General features: G+C 35.1%; 1 protein-coding gene across 2 annotated transcripts in view; it reads left to right on the forward strand.

The window, feature by feature from the left end:
- LOC105345747 (uncharacterized) overlaps window positions 1-13,426 on the forward strand; it is a 42,937-nt gene that overhangs the window by 19,512 nt on the left and 9,999 nt on the right. For both annotated transcript variants that reach the window (XM_066079063.1, XM_034482447.2), the window contains exons 3-4: window positions 3,683-3,827; window positions 3,924-4,031. In XM_066079063.1, coding sequence (XP_065935135.1) covers window positions 3,683-3,827; window positions 3,924-4,031 — 253 coding nt within the window. The remainder of the gene's footprint in view (window positions 1-3,682; window positions 3,828-3,923; window positions 4,032-13,426) is intronic.

The following is a 13,426-nucleotide window of genomic DNA, read 5'->3' on the forward strand; positions in this document are numbered from 1 at the left end:
TAGCAGTATGTAATGCTAAAGTATCATCATATTATGAAGATAGTTGAGGTGTTCCATAGAAATTGTCCTTTAGGTAGAGAGTTTGAGATTTCAAACGTGTAAGGGTACGTGTACGTGTACTAGGCCGCATGAAGCATTAAAAATCTTGTTTATATAATTGCCATGTCTGTTTGAAAAAAAATAATAAAATGATCATAAAGAGTAAGTAAAAGTAACTTAATTATTGTTAATGCATGTACATGTACATCAGAACGTTAGATAAAAGAAATAACCAAGTCGTCTTATATGGGAATTTGAATCTGACATCGTCATGATAATTTAGTGCAGTCCATGATTTTTATTAGGTTGCTGAAGATTTTGACAGATTGATAAACCCTATAGATTTCAGTCCTGTCAGTTTCTACAGAGCTGTGAAATACAATCGGTTTCTAAAGAAATGTAAGAAATAAAGGAGAAAATACTCGGTATATTTAAATATAGCACATTAACAGTAGGGGAACGGTCGAAAATAACTTGGCAACCGAATACTGTCCTACTTTTATTCACGAGCGAGAAATTTTCGCGAGCTTCGCGAGCTCGGCGAGAGAATCGTCGACGCGAATATTTCTCGTCGCGAACCAGCCCTTTTCGTATAGCTGTTATAACAGCGCATGTCTTTATAAGGCTTACTCGCGAAAATTAGTCGTTGCAAACTAGTTTGTGCCCAGTAAATCGCGAAATAATGTCGTCGCGAATAAAAGTTGGTTTACAGTACTTTTCTGAATTCATGTCAGCTTAACGAGGCGCCGGAAGGCGGTCCGTTATTTGATATGCATTTAGATATTGTTACTGCGTTTCTGCGGGATAGTTCTTTTTTAATAGAATTAATATTATGCTTATTTTTATGAATTAATAGTTAATTTGCATGTAGAAATATGTGTTATGCCTTTTAAAAAATATCACACAGTTTTTGTTTTACTCGTAAATGAAAAATAGGTCATACTTAGTGGATTGTTGTGTTTGGCGCGTTTTTATTGATACTATAATCTGTTCGGAAAATTTCGGAGTTCTTCATTCTTTTCAAAAAAAAGCATCGGGATCGGTATGCGGGGACATACTAAAGACCTGAAATGTCATTAAATTATATGTAAGTGATATATTTGAATTTCTATGTGCCGTGTCAAGTAAAATGACTTTGTGTGTGTATTTATCATATTTCCATGTAAAATGTGGTAGAATCATGACATCCATATCAATTAGTTACGCAAAAATATGACAGAAATGAACATTTGAATTGACTGGAAAATATGAACTACAAAGTAATCCATTTCTATTTTATCACGTGGTCCCTTGAAAGCATTAAGTTTTCATTCAATACAATGCAACGATTTGCAATACATAATCTCCAAGAGAAAAATGATGAATTGAACTTTGTATTAGAGTAATGTACAAATCAATGTGTTAGAACTCCATTACTTCATCAGTTCATACTATGGCAATGATCATACAATTACCGTTAGATATGCTTACAGTAACGAACTCGATTCTTTATGATAATAGTAAAATGTTAAACTTCACAACAAGTTGCTGAAAATATATTAAAATTTACCATTAAAGGGTACCTGCAGTGCCGGTCAATTTTTGATATGTGTAAAAACATCATCCTGAAAATTTTACAGCGATCGCATAAGTAGTTTTCAAGATATTTGGGGAAAACCCGATTTCACACCTGAACGAGTTTTGAATCAAGCCGATTTGGCGCGAGATGAACTGTGACGTCACGGGGTCAACGCCGCTGTATGAGAAACAGGAATATCGTATAAAAACTGTTCGTTTTCTTGCATTGTTTTATCGATATATGAACATTTTTTTCTGGTATTTTATTTCCTTATCAACCCTGGATGACTAATTATACTGTCGTTTGAGTTTAAACCGTATTTTATAGAACAAAAATGCCGAATTCGGACAATTGTTTGCTTCATGAATTTCGTCAAATGTGTAACACATTTTACATATAAATGTACACCATATGTAGCAAAATGACAATTAATCAACGCATTATTGTTATAAGAAACATATTTTGTTAATATTGTCATTCTTTCGAATGATTTCTCAGTGACATTATTAACTGATTAATAATATTGATAATACATAATGATATTTCGTAAAAGGTAACTCGGGGTCTATTCCTCGTATAAGGCATAACATTACAAATGATGTCGCCCGATTATTCAATAATATTGATGTCGGACCAATAACAATCAAAATAGTATGCATTCTTTAACAAATAAACACGGGATTATAAACGGATCAAGGCGAAAGTCCAAGATGGCTGCATGCATGATTAAGTTTGTCTCGTATTCTTTTATAAAAATACGATAATGGAATTTAATTTTACATTTATTTACATCCTTTGTCAAAATGTTCCAGTTTATTTAGATTTCATAATGATTCGTTGTCAGTATTACAATTTAAGCTAAACGGAGTTATAAAGCGTTTAATTGCAAACCATAGCGCTCGAAAGAAAGTTGCACTTTATTAAATAAGAAATTATAAATCCGAAATAATTATTTGATCACATAAAAAAGGTTTCAATTGCTGAATTGTAAATTTGGTCATTATTTAAGTGATAAGATAAGTAACAATAAAGGCATTTACTTCGAACATTAGTTTTACAATTTAATAGTATCATGCATGCATGATTCTTTAATCACTGATTGACGGACTATACACATGTTGTAGCTGACGAATGCTTGATTTTACACAGTCTATTTAAGTTTTTTGTTTTATCTTTTAACAATTGAGTAGCTAATTATACACAAATCAATTCACCAGTCTAGAGGTGTGAAACCTTCTCTTTGTTCACCAGACTCGTGTATCTTGTGTATACATACCCCAGATACACGTGTGTCTGGAACAGTGGCTTCGTTAGTTTACCTGTTTACCTGTGTCATTATCTCGGATCACTCGTGTGTGAAAGGATATTATGTAATCAATAAAATGAATAATGAACATAAATTTGCCCATGTAAGCGTTTTAAGATATCGTATTCATCGGTAAAAAGGCGACGAGAATAACACATTTTAAAATCCTTTAAAAAGAAATCTGATTGTAATAAAATAATAACGGATACAAATTTCTAGATCTACAATACTTAAATTAACAAGATACGTCAAAACATCAGACCTATAACAATCAATTTGGCTGAAAAATCGAATTTAATTTGTATAGCTTTGTAAGGAAATTTCCCTCGTGTTGACCTCGTGACGTCACTTCCGCTGAAGCCTCGTTATCGCCTAATTCTGTTTTCTCTTGATTAAATTTCCCAAAGCAGGTAAAAATAGCCACTTTGAAGAGGCGTAACTCCGTTATTTTTGCACCGATTTCGATGCAGTTTTTTGCATTAAATTTTGGTAAATAAATTCTTTAACATATATTCACATCGGCTGGGCTGCAGGTACCCTGTACAACCAACTCTTATTTTCTTCTTTGTGGTGTATGTTTATGTAAACAACCAATGATTCATAAAACAATTATATTTTTTGCGGCCCATTTGACGCTTGCGTCAATATGATTTCTTGTCTAATTTGATATATCAGCCGACATTTAAACTAAGCACGGCTTTACACTTATCAATCGCAGTGCTGACGTTATCACTTTATTCACTTATTCCTTCTTTATCATAATTTTTTTTTGTCTCCAGCATGTTGACACAGGAAGTGTGTATGTGGAGAACTACACGTATTACAAGATCGGGAAATACGCGGAGTATACGCTTACTATGCATTCATACACCGCCAGTGGCAACGACACAGATGTGTCTGTAACCTGCCGAACGGATGAAGATGGTAACTTCTTACATTGGAAGGAGAGGGGTGGTGGGCAAGTCAAAATCTTTACTCACTCGGTTTCTTTTCTTTTTCTCATTTTTAAAATGATTTTAGCTCCTGATGGTGGACCTCCCTCAGTTAACTCGACAGGAATTTCCTACACAGAAATATCTGTGATTTGGACGGAACCACCACGGTATCATCACAATGGAATCTTATTGGGTGAGTAAAAAGAAAACCTCGTCATAAGGATTTTGCTATTGAAATCTGAGAAGAGGTGGCATTCGAGGTCATTTACCATTCATATATTTAGTCTTTATGGATTTTTTTGTAAAATGGGAAATATGACGGTCAATCAAAAAATACGAAGACTTTTGCCATAGCAATGTATCTTGACGTCATTTAATTAATATGTTTTACGGTGCGACCGTTGGGGCGACCGCAGCATGTGATCAAACAATGAATGATGATAAATCAATCTTTACAACGTTAATAAATTTGATTGCAAAAGAAAATAAAACATACCTATTTTTCCAGTAAATTTACATTAATTATTTATATTTTATAAGATTTGTTATTCATTTATTTATAAGTAGAACAATAGTTCAACTCAGATATACACATGTAATGTTGTTGAATGATAAAGATTTTAATATAAATGTGCATTGCACTCTATCTCCTCTTTAAATAAAAATAATTTTTAATTTTTCTTTTTTAATTTACGCTTAAAAATTTTGCTTATCATATTAAAAAAAGAAAATGGAATTGCCCCCCCCCCCCCCCACTATGGGATTGGGAGCATGTAATAAATGGAAGTGAAAATAAAGAAACCATTGAACTGCCAAAGAGCTGAGTATTAGAATTTTCTTTCATGATTTTGAGAATTATTTTTTTTTTCTGTTTGCTTGGAAAGATTTTTTGGATGAGGCTGCCATCCACCCACCCAACCCCTTTAAAAAAACCGATGCTATGTGTACGTTCCTGGAAATTAACGTTACCGTAATTATTGTGAATAAAAGAAATGTTAGCATTCATCCAAATGAGTGCAAGTTACATGTACAACTGTTGTCTATATCTGAAGAAATGTCCTCATTCTTTAGCTTTGTAAGATTTTGAGAGGAATTTCAGCAGATTTACAATAACTTCAGTTAGAGTAAATTCCCCTTATTGTGACGTCAAAGTTCACGTTGGTTTAGTTTCGTCTGACTCTTAGAATTAAAAGTCCCCTGAGAAATAAAAGTACGCGAAGTATACTGTTTAATTTATTTAAAAAGCATGATGTTCTTAAAATTACACGTCTGATATGTACTTTGATTCTCGCGAGAACGTGAGGTTGGAAACCATTGGTACTATGAATTGTGGGTCAAAATTTACTTCAACTCTCTGGAAAAGTCAGTGACAGATAGTGCCAAATCTCTCATACGTAAGCATTGAATCATTATTTTTTGAAAGATATAGTCTCATAACTGCAGCGGTGTGTGCATACAAATTGAGTAACGCGCGCTAGCAAGCCTCGCGAATATATACACCATTTCAACTTGTTGGATAAAGCAAATATAAAATCACACAATATAGATATCCTCTATATATATATATATATATATATATATATATATATATATATATATATATATATATATATATATATATATATATATATATATATATATATATATATATATAAAGCAAATATAAAATCACACAATATAGATATCCTCTATATATATATATATATATATATATATATATATATATATATATATATATATATATATATATATATATATATATATATATATATATATATATATATATACACACACACCAAAATTTTCTCAAAATCTTGCAGATCTAACGAATGCGAACATTCTTCAGAAATAGGAAACAGTTGTACTTGCTCTCATTTGGATGAATGCTCACATTTATTTTATTCACTTCATTTTCGGTAATTTCCAAGAACGTTTTCAAAAGGGGGCGTGGCAGCTTTAAAAAAACCTTCTTATCCGGAGTGAGAAATGGGGAGTGGGTAGTATGCCTTTAGCTGCTCAATGGTATTTTTATTTTCACTTCCATTTATTACATGCTCCCAAGGGGAGGGGGGACTCCATTTTCCTCATATGATCAGCAAATTTTTTATACGTAAATTTAAAAAAAGCTAGAAATATAAGCGATATTTGGGCTCCGGTCGAAAGCATGAAGAGGTAAGCCTCGCCCTGTGTCACGTTTATTATAGCTTATATTTCAAGACAATAACCATATATCATATTCATAACAATCTGGCATATACACCAAAATCACTTTACATGTGGTCTGCTTATCAGTAATTTTGGTTAGCCAATTACAATGTATTACTTTACTATTAACAAGTCTATTTGTTCAAAAACTTTTTTTATTTCAAATGATAAAATACTTCCACAACTCTTTTGATCAAACATCTCTTTTTAATTACATTATATTAAACATTCTTTATATGCAGTCAGTTTTTATTCTAAAACTAGACGTTTTTTAAACATTATATACATCAACACTAAATGGCCATTTTGGCCTCACCCCTAATCTATACACTATATGAGTGTTTTGACCCCGCCCTAGATTAAAACCCTACATTGGGAGACGTGAAAATTAAAATTTTGATAAAAGGTTTAATTTTCTTTTTTATATGTAGTCATTTTTATTCAGTATCAACAGGAGTAAAGACGACGATTTGTTAAACTTTAAATGCAATGACACTATATCAATAGTTTGGATCCGCCCTAGAAGCGGAACCACTACCTCGGGGGACATGAAATTTATAATTTTGGTAGAGGGCTTCCTGGTCTACGAAATAATGAATCTATGAATTCAGTTTTCCTTACAGGTGTGTGGGAGAAAAGAGGATACTTTTAAAACATTATATGCATAAACACTATATACTGTAGATTGGCAAATAATCGCAATGGTTTTTATTTCACTATATTCGCGATTCATCATTTTCCCGCAAAATTAAACCCATCGTGAATACTGCCATTAGTTTTGAAAAACGTTTTAATGCTTATATTCTGATCAATTGATTTTCTAGCAGCGTGAAATTAAATACATTGCGATTGGTACTTAAAGGGACTTGGACACGATTTGACTTAAAATTTTCAAATTCTATTTTTCCATTTTCGATGTTTATACTGATAGATATAGAAGTTTATAATGCTTCGTCAAAATTTGAAAGTCAAATATTAGGTTATAAGCAAGATACAGAGTTCATAATTCTTTGTTTTGTAAAAAAAGCCAGAATGTTGTCATTTTTACATTTTTACATATGTGTTGTGTCGGTGCAAGTTTCAATCAAATGTATCTTTCTTTTGTTGATAATGGTATTTATGAAGATACTGGATTAGTTTAAATTGTTTTTACATGTCATTTTGTCAAAGAAATGGTAATTCTCTACATTACATTTTTTGTAAACAACTATAAGACTCGAGCTTTGTTTACATAACAACCAATTCTTACCTCCGTATCTTGCTTGTAACTTGACTTAAGCATTCAATATTTGGTCCATCATTTAAAATGCAATACTAAACCATTTTATATATAAAAAGTAAAAATAAATTTTTTGATCTTTAATCGTGTCCAAGTCCCTTTAATTAGAAATCGTGAAATTTTAACACCGTGGAATTAGAACGACTTGCAGTATCCATTTTGCCCCCCATCTTGAGCACCTAATCCAGGGGCAATGGATTTTACTATTTAGGAGAGGAGTTCGTGGAGATCATAACCATTCATTCAGTTCTTTTCCCACATGTGCGGGAGTAAAGAAGGAAATGTTCTAAGATTTAATACATTCTCACTATATGGCTATATTGGCCCTGCCTTAGGGCCTAAACCCCTGTCCCAGGGTTCACGAATGTCACATCTAAACCATGCATTTAGATTTTAACAAATATACTGGGTATTTGGGAATAGAGAAGAATATCTTCTAAGATTTAATACACTTTACTGCATGTACATGTACATATTGGGCCCACCCAAGGTCCTGAGCCCCTGACCCAGGGGCCACGAATTTCACAATTTGGTAGAGGAATTCATGGACGTCATAACCATGCATTCACGTGTGGAAGTAGAGAGAAATATTTTTGAAAACTTGTAATTGCTAAAGCGAAACGTATGCGAAGTCTACGGCGAAAGGTATGCGCATGATTTATGCGCATACAACAATTCGTTGCGTTACCCGTTGCCAAGCATGTTGCTAACGCTGAGGATAATAGAACGGATTATAAACTGCGTCTAATCGAATAAGACTTTAGTATTTTACATGAAAGTATAATAATCATAAATATGCATGGAGGTTGGGACCAAATATTGTGATGAGTGGTCTAAAATTAGAAAAACGGTACTATAATTGAAACCCCTCTCTCTCTCTCTCTCTCTCTGCATGTTGTCATTTTTTCAAGTTTTCAAAACGGTATATATTACATATAGTATCGGCCGGTATAAGTAGCCATTGATGATCGTAAACCAGTGGCTATTGTCAACAATATTCGTGTTCGAAAAGAATGTACACGTAGAATTTTCGGTAACGCAATTAGGAAAGGGGTCAAGTTTGCATTTCAACTGTGACATTTCTGTTCAATAAAGCCCCCTATAAAAATCTTCACACCCCCGAAAAGAGGGCTATATAGCCGTTTTTCCTCCCGGAAAAATGACTATACAGCAGATCTCCCCCCACGGAAAGCCGGCTATTTAGTGCCCCCCCCCCCTTTTTATAGCCAGATAACCACCACGGAAAACCTACTATATATTAGATCTTCCCCGTGTTTTACATTCCGGTCATGTTTATGGCGAACCATTCGTGACAATAGTTTGCAATATCAGAGATGATTATTATAATAGCATTGAATCATGATTTTTTGAAAGATACAGTCTCATAACAGCAGCGGTTGAGTAACACGCGTTAGCGCGTTATGAAAATTTGTATGCACACATCGCTTCGGTTATGAGACTACATATCTTTAAAAAAATCATGATGAAAAACTTATATTTACTTTTTTTAACTTCTTGCCATTTCTGCAAATGTGATTTAACCCAGGTTATACGAGCATAACTTGAGTAGACATTGAGTTTATTTCTTATAATTTAATTTTCTGTAACTTACTGTACAAAATAAGAGCGTTTACGTTTAAAAACAATATTAATCTGTTCAAAATTTAAACGTAACGTCAAGCGGAATAGTACGATTTTGACGTTGATGTATTGGGACGTGTTCTAGTGACGGGCAAACCAGGTTATCCAAATTAACTAATTTTTTCTATTCAATCAAATGCCGCGTTACAACCAGAATTAAATTATAGTGTTGTGTGTGGTGTATATTACCCGTGTGATAAACCTTTGCTATATCAAACGGGTGATGCTTTATCAAATACTTCCGGTCCGAACTATATTGACACAGCCCCTCGCTTCAATGCTTCAGTGACCTATTTTCAAAGATTTGCTAGTACTTTCAACATAATTTTATCTACTACAAAAAGTTATATAAAATGGATTTTGTCAAAGACCTCAATTACTTACAAATATGAAGGAAAACACATAACTGCGAAGCATAGGCGTCGGAACCCGGGCTTTGGGGGGGGGGGTTAGCCCCCCCCCCCCCCACAACTCTTTTTGCAAAGTTACACACAACCGTAACGAAAAGATCTTTTTTCTTGTTTGTCAAGATTTTTGATAAGTTTAGCCCCCTTCAAACTTTCAATTTGCTTTGTGTAGTTTATAAAACTGCAAATTACGTTAACTATCAAGGAGTTCATCCTGACGACGCGATGGAAACAGAGCGTACTTGTTGTGTTTATATACAAGAACTTACCGAAAAAATGTTTCATAAGACTTTGATTCCACCACCAGTAAGCATCCATATTCACTATTTTCAATCCCGAATCACTAGGCTGGTGTTTGTGTTATAAAACATCAACAACTGTTCCTCGTTCGAGTCAATTTAAACTAACGAGCATTTGTGGCGAGCTATTCTTGAACTCTTGGAATAAAAACTCCCTTTTCCTTTTTATACATTTAATAAACACATATAAATAAATCAACAATACAACACAATATTAGACTGAAAACAATACACACAAATAGCCTACCACATTGTTAAAGATAACTGACACACAACACATTCATATCATATATACACCTCTGCTCACACTTCACACAATCTGACACCAAAACACACTCTCTTCTCTTGCACTGTCTAAAAGTAAAAGCCACCCATCTAACCCCTATCACTTATCATGCTTATTTCCCTTCCCTAACTATACCTTTTATTCCCTGTACTATACTCTATTTCTATTTAACACCTTCAAACCCTTTCTCCTCTCTCTCCTGCTCGCCAACTGTCTTCTGCTAAACTTACTTCCTCTCGTTCAATATTGACAAAAAGTAAACACTCGGACAAAAACGGAAAATGGATTAAACATTAACAAAAAACCTTGATCTGACAAAAACGGACATACATTAACATTACTAAGAGATTAAACAAACTTATTAAAACATGAAAGTAAACATTAACATCTATGTCCATATTAGAAATAAACATGAAATTGTGATATATATATACATGTATTCACAACACTCCCACGACCAACAATGTCGTCACGAATTTAACCAGTCTTTAATCTTCTCCCTCGCCTCTTGCGCGGTTTTTCGTTTGGGTCTCGTTTGCGGCGGCTCAGGATCATTTTTGGATTCGGTTACCGATTGATCTTCATAGGCCATACTCTTGTTACTTGCGGTACTTTGATTTTCCACTGGGTTCTCACTGTTTTTGGTCTCTGTATCTTTGGAACACTCGATCGGATAGAGTAGGTTCAACGGTCTATTGAGAGTCTTCTTGCTAGGTAGCAATACCTTTCCGGAACGAATCTCTCCATCTCGGCTTACTGTAAGTTCACAAAGGCGTCCTATTTTCCAGCGTCCACGAGGAAGGTCATCTTTAACTAACACCACATCACCAATCTGTGGTTCCTCGCTATGCTTGACTCTTCTTTCTTTTAGTCTGTATGTTGTTCTTTCTCGTAAACCTAGCAGATATTCATCGCGCCAAGTTTTCCAAAAAGCATCTAAATGTTTCTGTCCTTTCTTCCATGTCTGCAATAACTTCTCGGCACTGCTGATGTTGGGTAAATACTCGGGATCCTCTGTATCTTCTTCATTACTATCTGGGATACCAGTTTTAGGATTCAGTGTCAGGAAGTGAGCAGGGGTAAGAATTATGTTGGAGTTGATGTCATCTCCTACATAAACTAATGGTCTTGAATTTACCACTGCTTCTGTCTCTGCTACAAGAGTTCTTAATTGTTCGTTGGTCAGACACAGCTTCCCAATTGTTTTCCGAAGGCATCTCTTTACAATTCCAATAAGACGCTCGTAGAAACCACCCATCCATGGGGCAAGCTCTACTATGAATTGCCACTTGATATCTTCATTTGCGATATAGCTCTGAACATCTGGATCTCTGACTGTTGAGGCCCAAGTTTCTTCTAAGATATTACTGGCCAGCTTGAATTGTGAAGCATTATCTGAAATGAGTTGCTTCGGCTTTCCCCATCGAGCTATGAATCGTCTCAATCCATGAAGGAACTCTTCTGTGGACATATCTTGCATAAGCTCTAAATGGATGGCTCTAACCACTAAACAGGTAAACAAGCACACCCATACTTTCTTGGTGACGCCGTCTGTTTTCACATATATTGGACCAAAATAATCTACTCCAGTGTAGGTAAATGGAGAGAACTCATTTACTCTCTTTCTAGGTAAGGGCGGCATAATAGGCATTCTGTATGGTCCTCCTTCATGTCTCTTGCAGATTGTACATCTCCGCAGAACTCTTTTCACTTCAGAACGTCCTTGTGGAATCCAGTATGTCTGACGAACCATAGACAGGGTCTGAGATACTCCAAGATGCATGGATTTTCTGTGGTAACTGTCTATCAGTAAATCTGTTACATGACTTTTCTTGGGAAGTAAAATTGGTGTCCTAGCTCCCTCAGTCAAGTGTGCAGCTCCTAGTCTGCCAACACATCTAATGATTCCATCTTGATCTAATGTTAATCCTAACTGGTTAATCAAATTATGTCTCTTCTTTTCTGTTAACGCAAGTTTTACATCACTGTAGCTCTGGGTTTGGATACTCTTTATCAAAAGTGTCTTTGCCATGCTCAACTCTGTCTCAGTCAAAGGACCAGAGGATGACTTCACTCTCTTTAGTCTCTGAATGAATCTCAGAATCCATGCTGATACTCTTATTAGCTTCATGAAGGATGAGAAATGCTTTTCGTCCATGCAAAATGGATTCTTATATTCAGCACTAACAGTCTCTGTGAATCCGTGAGGACCTTCCCCAGCTAATAGTTTTGTCTCATACATTACTCGCGGTTTCTTGTACTCAGTCCCAATTATACTGTCAAAGTCATTTTTACTGGTAGGGGGCTTCCATGAAGGCCACTCATCTTTGTTCTTTTTCAACCATGCTGGGCCATTCCACCAATACGTATTTTCCTTTAAAGTGTCAACTGTCGTACCTCTGCTCGCAATATCTGCTGGATTATCACTTGAGATAACGTATTGAAATTCAATGTCACTGCAACTCTGAATTTCTTTAACTCTGTTTTCTACAAATGTTGTTAAAGGTTTTTTAGTCTTAATCCAGTGTAAAACACATTGCGAATCTGTCCATAGTATTTTCTCAGATATTGCCAGTTTCAGTTGATTTTCTACAAAGTTTATGCTTCGCACACCAATGAGAACAGCCAGAAGTTCAAGACGAGGCATGGAAATTTTCTTTTTGGGTGCTAAACGAGTCTTGGAAAATACTAGGTTACAGATGTTTGAAGTGTCAGTGGTCATCTGCAGGTAAACTGCCGTGGCAAATGCTTTCGCTGACGCATCACAAAAGCACAAAAGTCTGTAGGAAACTTCTCCTGGGAGCCCACAGTATCTTGGAATCTGGCATTGTGGAATTTCTCTTAAATCTGCTGCTATCTCTTTCCACTGCTGGATATCTTCTTCTCCAAGTTGTTCATCCCATTCAAGATTTTTCTCCCACAACGCTTGAAGAAATAGTTTTGCCTTTAAAGTACCTGGAGTGAAAAATCCAAGAGGATCAAATATTGATGCAACTCTTTGTAGTACTTCTCGTTTGGTCACTGGTACTGGCGTGTTTTCATAATTCCCAACTGGGACTGAGAGTACATCTTCTGTAAGACTCCAGATTACTCCAAGTATCTTCATCTTCTCTCTTGTTGATTGATCTTCAGGAGGAACAAGTTTGTAGAACTCCTTAACGTTTGATGCCCAGTCTCTCAAGTTCATAGACATGCTATTGAAGATTTTCTTGGCCTCCTCGTATAGTGTTTCTCCTTCCTCAAGTGTTTCAACTCCTGTAATAACATTGTCAACATAAATATTACTCCGAATGTTTTCTGCTGTCCTGCTTTCATAAGTACTGAGGTGATGATCTACAGTTGCTGCTAGTAGGAATGGGCTGGAGATCACCCCAAAGGGAACTCTGCAAAATCTGTACACTTGTACGTTGTTGTCTACCGTGGGATTATTTACATCCTTTAACCAGAAAAATCTTGTGGCATCACGATCTT

Source organism: Magallana gigas, chromosome 3, assembly GCF_963853765.1.
Source record: "Magallana gigas chromosome 3, xbMagGiga1.1, whole genome shotgun sequence".
Taxonomy (NCBI): domain Eukaryota; kingdom Metazoa; phylum Mollusca; class Bivalvia; order Ostreida; family Ostreidae; genus Magallana; species Magallana gigas.